General features: G+C 40.7%; 1 protein-coding gene across 5 annotated transcripts in view; it reads left to right on the top strand.

Moving 5' to 3' along the window:
• Nucleotides 1-16,586, top strand: part of LOC102219296 (dachshund homolog 1-like) — a 136,777-nt gene that overhangs the window by 74,545 nt on the left and 45,646 nt on the right. For all 5 annotated transcript variants that reach the window (XM_023337320.1, XM_023337321.1, XM_023337318.1 and 2 more), the window contains exon 3: nucleotides 9,152-9,304. In XM_023337320.1, coding sequence (XP_023193088.1) covers nucleotides 9,152-9,304 — 153 coding nt within the window. The remainder of the gene's footprint in view (nucleotides 1-9,151; nucleotides 9,305-16,586) is intronic.

The following is a 16,586-nucleotide window of genomic DNA, read 5'->3' as shown; positions in this document are numbered from 1 at the left end:
CGTGTTGGTGCACATGCCGTGTTTAGCCAAGTAGAAAACTGTGGCAGATCAAACCACCGGAGCAGAGATTTTATTTATTTCAGATAACCTTTCACTAACAGATTTGCATTCACAATAACAGCTTTGCCGGGAGATACTTTTCCGTTAGTCTACGCCGGTGTGGCGAAAGCGTCTGTAGGGCAAATAATAAGCTGCAGCTAATCCATGTGTTCAAATACAGCAGAGTCTCACAGCCATGGCTGCAGCTTTGAACTTAGAGAGTGGGGTGAGGTGGTCGCACAATGAAAGGCGAACTTAAAGGCCGAAGCAAAAAACACGAGACAGACAGACAGATGGACAGTGATGAGAAAGACGGGTTATTTAGTAGAACATGAAGCAACAAAAGGAGCCTTTTGATATCTTCCCCTTTAGGTCCAGAGAGACTCTGTGATCTTGACATTTAGTCGGGGTATTCAGGGGGCACAGATAAAGTAACTGAGGTTCTTCTCATAACTTCCTTTAAGCTTCCCTGCTGGGGTGTGACAGAATTTTCCCAGCACTTTTTTAATAATTTTTAATAATAATAATAAAAAAAGTATTGTTTTTGATGATGCTATCAAAGATAAAGCTCCCAAGAAGTTCCAGGTTTTTAAGATAATTTTTGTCTTTTAAAAAAAAGAAGCTATACATTTAGACAAAAAGCGTCACAGAAAGTGACTAGCAGGTAGCATATTCTAAGTTATCATGTTGCGTCTAAATGTTTTCACTCACGATTATGAGAGAGTATCGTAAACACAGCTCCGTTTATACTTATTGAAACCCGAAGGTATATGAACAGCTTTAGAATAGATCTGTCTATCGTTGGAGGAACATAATCTCACTTAGAATCTTTGAGAACAAAACAACCTTTAATATGAGTATATTTATCCAGCATGGGGAAAATCCCTTAATAAAAAATACTGTGGAATCCCAACTGTTGCTTCAGTATTTGCAGTTTGCATTTACGTTTCAGTGGAATGTAACGTTTTCCTATCACACCTTGTATAACTAATACCTAGGCGCAAAGCAGCTTGATACCCTATTGGCTGGCATTGGCAAAGCAGGAATCCAAAATGAAACACGGAAGCATGTTTCATTTTCCTTGTCACTCATTGGCTGTATCATCAAGAGTAGAAAAAGGGAATACTGTGGGCAATAGTGCCAATAAATGTGGCTGCTGGTGCAGTCACATTCTAGTCCTGTGTCACATTTATTTTTTTTCTTTTCGGCGGTTGCATCCACAAATAGAAATGAAATGTAGGTCGAAGCATCGGTGATTGTTCAAGATCACCAATGCTCATTATCTTTCTATAACAACAGAAAGATAATGTGCATTATTCAGTCTGGCTCACAGGTAAATGTAATTTCTTCAATGCCACATAGAAAGAAAGCCAGATCAAAAACCAGTACATACAGTCGGTGTGCTTTTCGAGCTAATCGTCATCGACACGCGCCTGAACGCAGCTCAAATAAAGCAAAAGGTTTTACTTTATGACTTGATTCATAAAAGCCATTCAAGTAATAGTGCTTAATTTGCTGCGATTACTGCATGCAGACTGTTTGAAGATAACATTCTCTGAAACGTGGCCAAGCGTCGGACACTTATTCAAATCACACCGGATTAGCATCAACATGTGAGCGGCGGAAATATGTCGTCTCTGCAGTCAACAGGATCTACGAGAGGCGATGTGCAACATATTTTTAACATATGTATCTCCGTCCTTGACACCAGCTCCATTTTCTTTGAATTTCCACTTAAGGAAGCACTTTCACATGTTTGCACGACTCGCACACGCCGCGAGCCCTCGAACGCTCGCGCTCGTGGCCCGCGGGGTTTGGGGGCGGCGAGGCGGGTACGCTGGAGCCTTTCCAGTTGCTGATGCATTACAGGCAGATTGCCCCCCCGCTCGCCCCCCAAATCGGATTATTTGCTGTGGACTGACACCACACTGAGATGACATCTCCTTTTGAGTGAAGAGGGAGGGTGGATGGGGTTCCACTCACACTCTGGCCTCTACTTAAGCAGCAACTTCAGTGTAATTCATTTATGTCCCAGATATGGCTTCAGCCTTTTGAATAAGGCAAGAGCACTGCATTTACCATTAGAGAAATGAATGTCACCTACAATGTCCTGAAAAAAAAAAAAGAGTATTTGCCCCCTTGCAGATTTCCCCTGTTGTTGCCTTTTTGATGCACTTATAAGAAAGTAATTTAGACACAAGACAAACATCAGAGTTAACACAAATGTGGTTTTTAAACAATGATTCATTTATGAAAAAAAATCTACCTAAACCAATCTGACCGTATGTGAGAAACTAAACTCCCATCCCTACTAAACCAGGAATTAACTGTAATCAACAACATTTTTGTTGTTGGTCACGTTTTTGGGGTTTAACTAATCAGACCTGATTTTGTCATGTATAATAAAAAAACAAAAAAAAACCGTAAGAGAACCTGTCTCACAACATGAAGTGGGCTAAAATATCTAACGGACATCTGTCAGTTTGGAAAATGGGTTGCAAAGTCATTTCTGAGGCTAGAGGACTCCAGCGACTTACAGAGAGAATAAAAAAAAGCCAAAGCAAAATGAAAGCTTGCAGTGGCCTAGTTGAAGTCCAGACATAAATCCCAATTAGATGTTGTAGCGTGACCTTAAGTAGATCAATCGTCCTATTCTGCCTTCCAGAGTGGCTCGACTGAAATAAGTCTCCAATGACAAATTTCTCCCCTCTGATGTGTAAGACTCACTGCCAGTTATCACAAACACTTAATGGCAATTGTTGCTGAAAAAAGGTGTTTTAGGGTGCTATTACTTTTTTTACATATGGCCAGGTAGATTTGGATTGCCTTTTTTTTTTTAAGGGGAAAGCATTGTGGGAAAACTGCATTTATCTATCTTTTGTATTTACTCAGGTTATCTATATCTGGTACTACAATGTGTTTGAAAATATGAAACTATGTATATATACATGTACTTTACTGATTTAAAAAAACAACACTATTAAATGTTTCCTATTGCTTTTTACCGAGTACATAGAGCTACTGTTGTAAGATGAGCCATATTCTAATATTTATATGTTCCCAGTGTACAATTAGCATGTCACTTCGAGCTGCTGAGCGGATCATAATCCGCCGGCGCTCCGATCAGGTTTAAAATAGTTTCCATCGTGCAGCAGGTAATTTGCTGTCACTTCTTTGTGTCTCTGCCCCTCCTCTTTCAGTCCCGCCGCCTGTCGTAAGGTTAGCCCATCCTGTAATTGATACTAAATTCGTCATGATGCGGATCGCACAGTTCAAGTGGTTTAGTGTACCTAAGAGCGGCGTCGTTCCCGTCCCCGGTTTGTCATCGCCTTCGCCAGTCCATGCATAAAATTAGGCGGCCGTGCTCGTTGACACAGAGTGTCTCAATTTCTTTTTATGCCCCGATAAATAAATCCCGTTTCCATTGTTTTTACTTTAACAGTGGAGACGCAACAGATAAGCTTTGGTTGTTATTATTTTATCAAGTGTTAGAGAAAGTTGTTTTTCTTTCTTTTCTTTTTTTTTTGTGGGGGAACCGACATGAAGTTAATCTGATTTTAATTTAATTATCCGAGTTAGTTGCGGAGGGCACAGGCATTGGGGTGTTTGTTGTAAGAATGTTCTGACATTGGCACAGGTATGGGGCAGCTAGCATGTTAATTAATGATGAAGATCCTGACAATATGCAGAGGCATGACAGCGTTAAGCCAGTCGGCTGCTGCTTCCTTTGCATATTAATAGATCCTTCATTATTATTTAATATGACAGCTGCTCCAAGGGCTACCATCAGACCTTGTCTCCCTTATTTGCTGTTTTGTGCTCCCCGTGTGACAGTGCCATGCTATTCTCTGTTTGTTTGAAACCTTTTTTTTTTTTTTGGTGTGGCTCTCTCTACATGATGTGCTGTTTGTTTTGCGCTCCGGAGGATTCTCCCTCCTCTGTGCTCTGGTATCAGAAAAGTGTCTGAATCTAAAGGTGACTTTGAAAGAATATATGATGCCGGATTGTTTTGTTTGCATAGTAATGAATGCAGATTAGCACCGGGCAGGACTGGCCTTGTTGACGTTCAGGCTTCTGGTGGCTAATAGACCTGTTGGTGGGCATCGGCGTCCCCCACCTCCACATTATGTGGATATGACAATCGTTCTGATGAAATGAAACAATCCTCAAAACCAAGATTTCCATTCACTGATTGTGTCACTCAGTCAAAGGCAGGGCGAGGGTCGTGGCTGAATGACGAGTGGAAAAAGGGAAAAGTGGTCACCCAGTTCATTTCACAATAGCACGAATCAATTTATTGGCTTTTGATTTACACGTTTGATCAACACCCTCCCTTTAGGTGTCCTACAGCATCTCACAGTACAATATTTCTCATCAAAGTGAAGTCTGCGTTATGAATCGCTATTTGGTTGTTGTCAGCTTTTGACTTTGGTGAAATAAGTCTAAGCTATTGACAGAAAAAAAAGATAGAAAAGACACAAATGAATTGTTAGCATCGTGAGAATGTAGTTATTTGGTTACTGTATTATGTTGCTGACAAAGACAGCAACAAAAAAAAAACTTGACTTAAACTTGACTGGCTAGCTGCTAGCTGCTAACAACATTATGCTAACTTATCAACACTAATCTAACAAGGCATTTAACAGTTTCTTTTAAAATCAGTCCAAACTCTTTATGATTTCTTCTAGTTCAAAATCTAAAATGCTCAGACCAAACTGTAAACTGAACAGAGATTCTTGAAAACACTCTTTGCTTCCTAGTAGACCTTAACAGTTTTTGCGAAGGCACAAAGATGCTTTTTGACATTCGGGCCACCTCAGAGTCAGACAAACATTTTTATTTTGAATTGAACTGAAATATTAAAACTGATTGTAGATTTAAAAAAAAAAACAAACAAAAAAAAAAACAGCTAGCTCCTTCCAACCAAATATTGTGTAGCGGCTCATCTCACTACACACCCAGAAAGCATTCTAGCAGTAATACCCAGTCACTTAAGTTGGCAATTGCTTCTGTAAGTTTTATTAGGATTCAACTGCAGGAATATTCCACGATTTTTTGATATGTCTGTTCTGCATTGAATAACATAACAGAACCCATATTGTATTTGTGAAAACAGAAAAAGGGAGTATTTTTAATGATTTGTATTCACTATTTTCAGGACCTTTTTTTCATAACACGAGCTTAAAAACTGGACTGGGCTACAGTTATCTGAGATTCTTTACAATAATGGTTTATTGCTTTTACAATGTATAGTTTTTTGGGGGGGGGGTTTATCCCTCCAGGGGGTCTTTTTTTTGTGGGCTCTACTGTCCCTTATACGACAGTAGGCTGACAGGAAACTGGGAAGGAGAGGGGGGAAGACATGCGGCAAATATCGTCGGGTCCGGGAGTCGAACCCGCGACGGCCGCGTCGAGGACTCAAGGCCTCCAAATACGGGTCACGCTAACCACTACGCCACCACGGCACGCCCTTACAATGTATAGTTAAGCTTAAAATTATCCATCACCCTGGAAAATTTAGGTTCAATGTAACCTATTCATTTGACCACCATTTCTTCAGATGGAAAGCAGCGTTAATGTTTAAGAGTCCCCCAACCAGAGTCCTGATTTTAATCTGATTATCACATCATGTCATCACTAAAAATAAATCTTCGAAACACAAGTGAAAACCTGCAAAAACCTGGTCAGCAATTATCAAAAGAGTTTGATTGCTGTCATGCAAGCAAACAATTCCTTGAATGATCGAGTGTTTCTGTGTTTCTGAGCACCGTTGGGGGAATGTGGCAGTATAGCATCATTCACTTAGAGTGGTCAGAATGGCTAAAGAGAAGAGCTAAGTTTAATGTGTCCGTTTGGTTGAATAACAACGAATTCACATCTAAATCTGCAAGGGATATGTCTAATTTTCTGGCATAGCTGTGTGTAGAAACCAATTTAATAAGAGGAATTGTTAGTTCCCAAAGACATTGCCAGAATTTCATCTCGTTCTTGTGAGCCCAATATTGTTAGTATCTTATTGTTTTGTGAACTGGATGTATCGCCACACCCTTGGTTCTCCTAAATGCACCTATTTCCCTTTTCTTCATTTCACGATGGCTGCTGCAGTTAGTTAATCTGGTCCACCTCGGAGGACAGGCTGACTGTGTCGATATAAAGTGTGGCTCTTCTCCTCACAAGTTAGAGAGCGTCAGTGAGCTCCACTGCGGCACTCCCCGTGAGCGGCACCTGATTTGTGGGGGGAATTTATCACACAAACAGCCCAGAGGTGATTTCAATATTTACTCGGCAGTCTGTTCTGCATACGTCTCATTTGGAAAACAGTTGACTCTTGCCCATTATACACAAATGAAGGCTGACCTTCAGGCTGGGCAGAGGCCACATTCATTATGTGAAGAAGTATCACCTTCTTATGAGGCGATGGCGTCCAACCCCCTCCACCCTCACCACCAACCCCTTCGTCTTGCTTTGCTTATGCATATGGAACAGCAAGCCAGGGTCCATTGCAAACGAGAGGGCCCAGCCTGACATGATGTATACTGTACGTCAATATGGTACTGATGTATTTTAAGATGCAAACAAGGCTTTAAATTATATGCACCTCCATGTCAGCGGCTCAGAGTGACTCTCACCATCTGGGCTACGGATGAGAAAAGAGGCCGTCCAGGCTCCGGCTCGCGTGTTTTTTTTTTGTTGTTGTTTTTTTCCCCACTGTGTGTTTGCATCTATTAGAGCCACGTGTACGATTCCCACATCTCCCTGTACTCGTGTCTCCTCTCGAATGCATTGCTAATAGCTGCGTCGAGTCCCATCACTGAGACGTGACAGCTTAGCGATGATAAACGCCGACGCGGCTTTGTTCTGCGTCAAAAATGTAAGGCAAGCCCGCATATCAACTACAAACAGCCCGTGTAAAAGGAGGGCAGGTGATATACGGCATTGTGTGCATGAGTTATAACAGTAATAGGTACATATCTTGTTTTCTCTTTTCTTTTTTTTTTCTTTTTTCTTTTCTTGCTCTGCATCTTTGATTTCCTCGCCGGTGTTGGCAAGAAGAGTTGCAGGACTCTCCTGAGACTCACTGGGCCTGGAGGAGTTTTAACACTATATCAGTCCCTGCTGTTTGAAACCAGCCTCATGAATAAAGATTTGAGTCACGTTCGATACACCAGAACCCCGGAACTACCACAATGACAAACCAGTGCTTTATGATCTCTGCAGTGTGCCAGGCATACGTGCGTCTATAATCCCGCTCTCACTATATCAATCATAGCCGGTTCATTTTGATTGATGTTGGACAACCGTGTCACAATTTGCTATTCTGCAGCGTATTTGGGGGATCGCGGTGGAAATGTGAATGATTATTTAAAGTGTGATGTCAATATTCATTTAGTCTACTCAGGAGGAACAGCAGCCGTTGGCGTGAGCAGATGCATGCAAAATTCTCTGAGCTATTTGGCATTTTGTCAGAAATTGTTCAAGTGATATGCATACAAACCAATGTGAGGTAATTGGTTTAAAGGGCTCTTCAAGCTACGGTGGAACGGGATGATTTTTCGTCGAGTTTTCACAGAAAAAAAAAAAAGAAAAACTCTTAAAACTCTTGAGAAACTGTTTACCCAGAATGCTGATTTTCACGGCAAACGTTGAAGGGTGGGAAGTAGTGAGAAGAGACTGAAATATTGCCAAATTACCACAAATACTAAATACGGAAATGTAATGATCTTAATCACTTTCGGTTCAAGTTTAAAAACTGGTTTAAACTGCTGCTTAGACAGTAAAACACATCGAAAATAATAATAATAACACTGTGCTTCTGGTTCTCCATAATTTTCTCTAGCTTCTAAAAGTTAGCCAAAAAAAGGTATAATTTTTGGTAAAATATTTTTTGCTCTTAGCTAGCTAGCCTACATTTGGCTGCCTAACAGACATCCTGCTAATCATTGTACTCTAACAAAGTGTCACCTGAAAAAACAGTGATAGAGGGGAGGATATACTTACACAGCATTGCTATTTGGGTTTTTTTGTGACCAGAACTATTTTTAAAACAGCTAAATTTGTCCTTTTTGTCAGCAAAAAAAGTGTTAGGGACCTTCTTTCAGTCTGACAGTCAATGCACAGCAGCACTGTTTCACTTTTACACTTCATACAACCAGAGAAATATGTAAGGGTTTTATTCTTGTATCTCATTAAAGGAACCAAAAACCTTAAGGTGCAGCATGGGATGGAAACTTTTGGGGTTCTTGAAACTGTGAGGAACTGGAAACTTCTCCAATGCCTCATCCCAAGGTTTATCTTTTTTCCCCCCCAAACCATCTTTGTCTGTCCTTTTAAATGTGCATTTTTGAATGAAAGTGCCATCATTTACTTGTGTTGTCTGTGTTTTATTTTTACACTTACACTAAATTCTGCAAGGCATCTTTCCTCTTTTTGACCAGATCCCATTCTAAATGTCTTTTTAAAGGCTTTATAAAAAATTGCTCACTTAAAACTAAACTATCATGAAAAAAAAAAGAAAAATCCCAAGTGCCTGCTACACTGTTCTTAGCTTGAGTTTATTTAAACATCAGCTATAAATATGTTGATTAGATCACTTGAACGAGACTTAAGTTGTCATCAACAAGAATCATTGCCTGTGTTGCTTGAGCCTCTCTAGCTTTCTCTTCCCTCTCGTGTCAAACAGTATTTTATACACAAACACGTTGTGTATTACAAGCCGCGCGCACGGGACGCTTGCATCGTGCGCTATTATCTCGACTGCATCGGTTCCTATCAGGGAACAAATACATCAGTACAGCGGCGAGGACTGCTGGAGTCCTGGAAACATTCATAAAAATCATATGCCGCCAAACACACACACAGGGATCCATCTCATCAGCATGATAACCTGCTAGGAAGATCTCCCCTGTCAGAAGATGAAACACCAACGCGGGCATTTCGCAGGAGCTCGTTCAGCGCCGTACATGAAATTATTTAGCGCTCCTCCTCATTACGGTTTGAGTCAGTTTCACGCGTTTGTCGTTTGGATTCGCCGTGGAAGGCTCTCGCGGGTGCCTCTCGCAGACGGTGCGGCAGGTCTGTAAAGCTCTCTGTCTCGTCTGCCTCCTCTCTCCAGGCCTGACAGCGGCCGCGGCGGCAGCTGCCAACGCAGCCATCGCCGAGGCCATGAAGGTCAAGAAGATCAAGCTGGAGGCGATGAGCGGCTACCACGGCAACGCCAACCACCACGGGGCTGACGGAGAGAATGGAGACCTCAGCTCCGGCGTCGGTGAGGATGCCCTTTAAACGCACACATGCACTGTCACAGACAAATCTGCACTCGCATTAATGGATGACAGACGCATGCTGCAGAGCATTTTAATACAGCTGTACAGACACAAACACATTCTAGACAATTTGCTGTTGTCGTAGGGACGTTTAGTAAAGAATAATCTACATATATGTTATCAAAATAGAAAATAATGCACCTGATTTCATACTACTACTTGTTGCTTCTCTAAGAGTTTCTGTACTATAAAATAACATTTCAGTTGTTGTTTTTTCAGCTTGTCATTTATTGTTGCTGTTTCTGTCCAAAAATAATGGTTACTGTAAAAATTCTGTGAAATTTTACATATCTGTCTACATATCTATATATACAGTACAGACCAAAAGTTTGGACACACCTTTTAATTCAATGAGTTTCCTTTATTTTCATGACTATTGACATTGTAGATTCACACTGAAGGGATCAAAACTATGAATAACACCTGTGGAAATATGCACAAAACAAAAAAGTGTAAAACAACTGAAAATAGCCCTTATATTCTAGTTTCTTCAAAGTAGCAACCTTTTGCTGTGATTACTGCTTTGCACACACTCTGCATTTTCCTGATGAGCTTCAAGAGGTCGTCACCTGAAATGGTTTTCACTTCATAGGTACCCTGTCAGGTTAATAAGTGGGATTTCTTGCCTTATAAATAGTCATGAAAATAAAGAAAACCCATTGAATTAGAAAGGTGTGTCCAAACTTTTGGTCTGTACTGTATATATATATATATGTATATACAGTAGATATATATATGTTTCAAATATTGAAAGAATTTAAGTAGAATTTTTTTTAAGCCACATGTAAAAAACTATGGAGGAAAGTTTTAGAGTTTTTCAGACTCTGTGACCTTTTTCTCATATAAGAGCAAAAATAAATAGATGAAATAAAAATCTTAATTGCTGAAAAGCACAAGGTAAATTGTAAAGCACCGCATCAAAACTTTTTTTTTATGTCCAGCTTGTTGAAAATTTTGATGTCTGAGGTATTGATAGGGTAATTTTATTCCATTTTCTGGCACCCTACTTGTATCTAGGTTTTAATCTAGATCCACAGTTATTTTAAACTGGGTCCAGATTAGAAGACGAAACAAACCACTGATGTTCCTGTTTTTGGACATTTTGACCAACAAGATAATGATATTGCATATGAGTTTAAAAATCTGTGTTTGATCATCTTGAAGAGATTTGGAAAACGTTTGATTTTATAGAGCCTGGAAAGGAGCCGATCGAAGTTTTTCAGATGCAAAAGGAAGCGAAAGAGTCCTTTAAAACATTACCAAAATAAGAGGCTCAACTTCAGCATAATGTGCACCAATCAGTCTGGCAGTGATTGATCCAAATTGGCCAATTTCCCATTGATTGTGTTTCATCAGCAGGTGAAATCCCGACAATCGTTTTGCTTTTGAGTTTTATCCCACTCCCCTATCATTATTTGCATCAAACACTAAGAAACTCAAGTCATTTTCAGCCAATAACTGGATTGTGAAACTGCATCTTCTTTTATTTTTTGAGGTTTGCAAAAATCAGATAAAGTTTTGGGGACTTTGAGTAGGAATAGATGTGAATAAATCTTTAACGCCTGTTAGATTCAAAACTACTTCCTTTTTCTTCTTATTTCAATGGTCGACATGTGGTACACTTGATTCTTAAATTAAAACATGTTTCCACGTGTGATTTTATACATATCGCGGTTCAACACAATGAGCAGAACAGACTTAATAGTAAAAATCTGAATAAACCAGCAAGTGCGTCTCAAGAATGGAGAGATAATGTGTTGAACAACTGAAAACCTGAAAAGTAAGAATGTTTTTGAAAATCTTTTATTTTAAATATGCTGAGAAGCAAGGAATGGAAAAAAAAAAAAACAACAACCTCTGCTTACGCTCCAACCTGAACCTTTAATGTCCTTCAGCGGTCAGGTTTCAGTCAGAATCCTGCAAAGCCTAAGCGGCCTTACTCATACAGCTCAACTTAAAACCAAAGATTTGCATGGTTCATCCCGATTCCCCCCGCTGTTTTTTTCCAGTTGTTTATGACACGGTAAGCTGCCAAGTTCGATGTGTTTGCATGCAGTGAAGCCTCTATGTTCGGTGCGAGTGGGAGTCTTGTTTTCTCTTGAAGTCTGTAACGTCGAAAGGAAAAAAATAAATAAAAAAAAAGGGCCTAATTGCAGAGTGAAGCTGTGAGCACAGTTTACCCCGGCTCTGAGCTTTTTAACACGATCTAATTGAATTGCTGTGAGAGCTCTGGTTTTTCACAATGTGCCGTTTCAATTAATTATTAGCCCTAAAAAGCAGAAGGAGTTCTGTAATATCACACGCAACCACTTAGTGAATTAAAGAGACTGATAATGTACGCTGGGGCAGATTCACAAGGCCTTTTCAGAACTATAAACCAGATGAAATCCCTGCAGCATGGGACGCTAAATCGAGGTTTCCGTTCACTTACTGTAATAAACAGCCCCGTTTCTAAAGTAACACTTGACACAGTGGAGATTGTGGCGCGGGGAGATGAAAACAGGATGTGTTTCAAAGCCGATTTAACAATGCAAAATGCATAAAGCGTGAGGTCATCACTCCAAGAGAATGGAGTGTGTAAAAGGCACGAGGAAAAAAATAAAAAAAAGATTGGGAGAATATGAGCCTCCGAGGTCACGGAAATAAAGATAAATGTGAGCACCAAACAGCAAGGCTGTGGCAATGGAGCTAATAAGAAACTGTTTTATCTTTTTACAATTTAAATTGTAACCTTGAGTTGCGCAGCCAGCCACACAAGGCTCTCCGGAAGAATCATAATTCTGGGTAAAAAAAAAAAAAGAAAAAGAAAAGAAAAGGAGGGAGTGCTTCTAGGTGTGGGCCGCGGCATTAGCTCTCTGAGTGAAATATATGGCAGTGACGCCTCACAGGCCCATCCACAATCAATTGGATTCTTTTCCTTTAATATTTACTCGCAGCGATGAGATGCTCGTCTGCATGGTGATGAACAGTCTGCCACTGGCGTTTGAAGGTGACCTGTCAGTGAGTATGGACAAATCTCTCGCTCGCAGAAATGTAGAAAATAAATCATTAGGGGCAGGCAGTCAGAAATCGGGGAGGGATGAGGAGGAGGGGGATGTAGAGGGGTAGAGAGTCCCTGTATCCTCCCCCCCTCCCAAAATCCCCCTCCTCTCTGTCTCTCCTCGGATTTAAATCAGCTCAGATTTATGATTTGAATTAATGCTCCGTTTGGTCAAAGGAATGTTCGGAGAGACAAATGATGTTTGGTACTGAAACCATCCTAATATTGATTACTGGGTGTCGCAGCAATCTCTTGTTTATATCAAGCACTCTCCTGTGACAGGGTGGCCAGCAGGAGTCATCCTGATAATACGCTGGAGATATATGGCCCTGGTTCTGCACTGTGGAGCCATGAAACGAAGGAAGCAGCACGCCGCCTTCTTTTTTCTTCTTCTTCTTTTTACGCCTCCTCTGACTCTAATGTGTTTGATGGAAGCATTTTGTAACTTTACTTTAAAAAAAAAAAAAAAAAAACAGGCTCAATTTGAACTGATTTATGAGCGAAAATGTGAATGTCTACTATGTTCAATTATCTAAAGCATGCTTCAGTCTTGTTTCTGACTCCGCACTACCGATTTAGTAAAGCTTTGACCTACTCCAAATCCAATTTGTCTTTTAAAATAAATAAAAACAAATTTAACATTTTTATGTAAAGTAAAATGTACATAGTAACATTTTTTCCAAAATGACACAAAGTTGTGGACCTATCTGCCTCATTAATAATACACACCATTACGTCCTTCAGCTTAAGAGGTTATATCTGTTGAAATAAAACCCAACTGTTAAAGTAACAGAGAATCTAATTTTCTCTTTTACAGATTGTAGCATACATTTTCTTTCTTTCTTTTTGTCTTTTTTGTATTTTGCACACCCCTGAGTGAAGCAATGAACCACATCCAGATATGGTTCAAAATTATTTGGGTCCAAAACAAACGACACTGTTGTGTGTTTGATTGTTAAATCACAAATATAATTATTTTAAGTTTTAAAGGAGACTTGTGCAGCCTTCGTGAACGGTCATTTTTATTCATAGTTGGACCAGAGGCGACGTCACACCATGTGTGTGAAGGAGAGAGAGGGCAAGCTGTGTTACACAGCTCAACAGTTAAGCAGGATTTCACTAGTTATATTTTTAACTGTTTAACATCGTATATTAGATTTGAGCATGATTAGCTCAATTTGCAAAGTTAGCTCTGGAACACATATACAATATAATTAATGCTAATAGGCATCACAATTTCAGCATCTGCAATATTGCAGTCATGACGTCTTGGGTGCCACATTTGGTAGACCGTAACATTTTAGGTCTTACGCATTAAAACTCTACCTATGAATAATATATTTTACTACTTTGAAGGACTTTTGCTGCATTTTATGACCACTACTCATAGATCTTGTTGACCTGGCTTCTAAGGCTCAGGGAAAGTTGCAGACATGTTGATCATAAAGCGTGTTAATCAAACTATCGTTATTTTATAATCAAACTATGGTAAATATATAGCTTCTTGTCTTATGCAGCCTTAGTTTAAACATCAGTGAGTGTTTGTGTTTGTAGGTGCCTCTGAATGCCTTTTTGGAAAATTGTTTCCTTTCTTGAAGCTTTGAGGCTCTTCAGAAAATAGTTTATTTTAATACCTCTTCCTTCGGTGTCAACTTCCACCTTAAAGATAGTTGTTGTCAGCATGACCTACTTAGGGAAGAATAAATTAGTCAACAGTCAGAGCCGACAAAATATAATATCTACAAATCTAGTTCATCTCCACCATTATTTAAAAGCAGTCCAAATATATGGATCACTTTAGTGACACGGTGTGGGTAGGAAGGGAAAGTGCTTTTGGCTGCAGTTTTGTTTTGAGAGCAGTCTAACTGTTGCTCACAGTGCTGCTGACTTGGGAATTTCCGTGCGCTGTTTTAAAGTCCGACTCCGACCACAAGCGTCTCCTAGGAGACCGACTGACATATTATAATCATCCAGCTCCAAGCCACACAGAACGGACATGTTTGCTTAAACAAATCATGTGACGACCAAAGATAGGAATTGATATGTTAATGTGCGTGTCTCTGATAATACCACTCAGGACGTGGATCCATTTAATCAGGAACAACCACTACATAAACCGACTGAGGGAGGGGGGTGGGGGGAAGGCAAAAATACAGGTGCTTTGTCTTGATGTTTGTCTGAAGCAGAGTCCTCTTTTTAATTATTATTATTATTATTTTTTTCTTTATTGTGAAGCGCTTAAAGAGAGCCAGCCAGTGAAGGACACTCTGTGCTGTTTGTGGAGTTGGATTGCTCACTGCCGTCTTTGTGTTGATGTAAATTGAACAGGCTAATGTTTCTCTCTCCCATTAAATATTCATTACAATTAGACATTCCTGTTTGCATCAATGTTATTAATTATGAGGGGGAAAAACTTCAACCCTTTGCCAAAATATTAAACCAGAGACAGAAAAAAATTGTGCAGGGGGAAGAAATGATGGATAAAGAAGTAGAAACGACAAATAATTATGAAGGGAGATGGAATTAGAGGGGGGGGGGGGGTCCGTCTTTGATTTTTTATTTTTTTTCTTTCCCCTCGCAGTCTTTAGTTGTGCAGTAGGGAGCCCTCTCAAAGCACAATGTGGATTGTTCCTGCGCCTCTCAGGAAATGCCACAATTACAGATCACAGACCGAGTGAAAACACGTGTGGCGCTCGGCCTTGAGGGGGATAAACCGCCCGCGCCGTCCCCTCCCAACGCATTGACCCCGGCTACAACCTTCATTACTGGCAGCAAAAATATTGTCAGCTGCCCGCTAACAAACACCTGCCAATTTCAAGGGAAGGAATTGCTTTTGTTTTCCGGAGTGCACAAGAAAAATAAAGTGCTTTTCCCTTGACCTGGAGAAATGCGGAGACAGGAAAGATAAGACGCGTCTCGTTTTTAGGCCACTTTCTCGGCCGTGTCTCACTTACGTCTCCGTCTAACACCCCGCGTCCATCTTTGGCCACTGGGTGCTGCCCTGCCACTCATCTGACTCCCCGCCACACAGCACTAATGGAGCTGAAATCCTGTTTGTAATTAGATATGGGAATTCCGCTGTCATCAGCCAGATGATGCCCCAACATGCCGACCAAACAAGTCACCGAAAGACAACACCGCAGGAAGAGAAGACACAACAGTCGCTGATTTTCTTTCACCGATTTTGCTGTCCGGTTCCGGAACCACTTTTTTTTTTTTTTTTTTTTTAACAAAACTTTTAGGACCCTTTTAGCTTCTGAAATGTGAAAGTGGGCTGAAGCCGAATGGCTGCTGACGGGTACCTGGAGAGTTGCCTGACTGGAAGGTGTGAGATGATTTGTTTCTGTGGGCCATCAGGCAAATTTCCTGCAAGACCTACCCTCATGCTTAGGTGTTTCCAATGCGTGGGTGTTTTTTTTTTCTTTTTCTTTTTGCTTGCCTGTGTGCACGCATTGCTACAAAAAGAGCGGGCCTTGGCCCCTGAGAGCGCTCTGTGAGGAGACCACAGCTGTACACTCCCAGCAGCTAATTGGTCCTTATCTAGCTGTCCCATTCATCTTCATTTTTTACCAATTACTGAGCATTATCTGTGTTCTCAGTTGGGTATGGGACTTAATCCTTTTTGGTTAAGCTGGTGCTACAGCTTGCAAATTTACAAATGGAGAAAGGGAAAGAGGGGAAGTGTGGGGCGGGGGGTGTTAGGGTGGGGAAGTGCTGGGGAGGGGGGAAAGAGAAGACAGGGTGGAGCAAAAGTCAGAGCAAAAACAAACTCTGAAACTTCCCATCATCCCTCATTGGCACCAAGCAGTCGATAAACAATGACATCACACGAATCAGAGAGAGTCGACGGGGGAAGGGGGGGGGTGAAATGGGGGAAATGGAAGAGATCAATTATTGGCGTTATAATTCAAGTCCTTGTTTGCAAACGCTGCAGCCTCATTGATTAGGCCGTTCTTGTTGCACTCACCATTATTGACTCGTTAAAACCATATTTTCTCATCATCGGTGCTTTTACGTTTTGTGCACACGGGTAGCGATAAGGCTTTACGGCGCATTAATTATTCAGCGTGTATTCATTTGATTCAAAACCGTCCTGTTTACCGTGCTAACAATACGGGCAGAGCACACGGCTCATCCAGAAGGTACATCAAGATGCCGCAATCTGGGCTAGTTAGCCTTAATTT

This window comes from Xiphophorus maculatus, chromosome 7 (genome assembly GCF_002775205.1).
Source record: "Xiphophorus maculatus strain JP 163 A chromosome 7, X_maculatus-5.0-male, whole genome shotgun sequence".
In the NCBI taxonomy this organism is placed as follows: Eukaryota; Metazoa; Chordata; class Actinopteri; order Cyprinodontiformes; family Poeciliidae; genus Xiphophorus; species Xiphophorus maculatus.
This window is presented reverse-complemented; position numbering and strand designations above follow the sequence as displayed.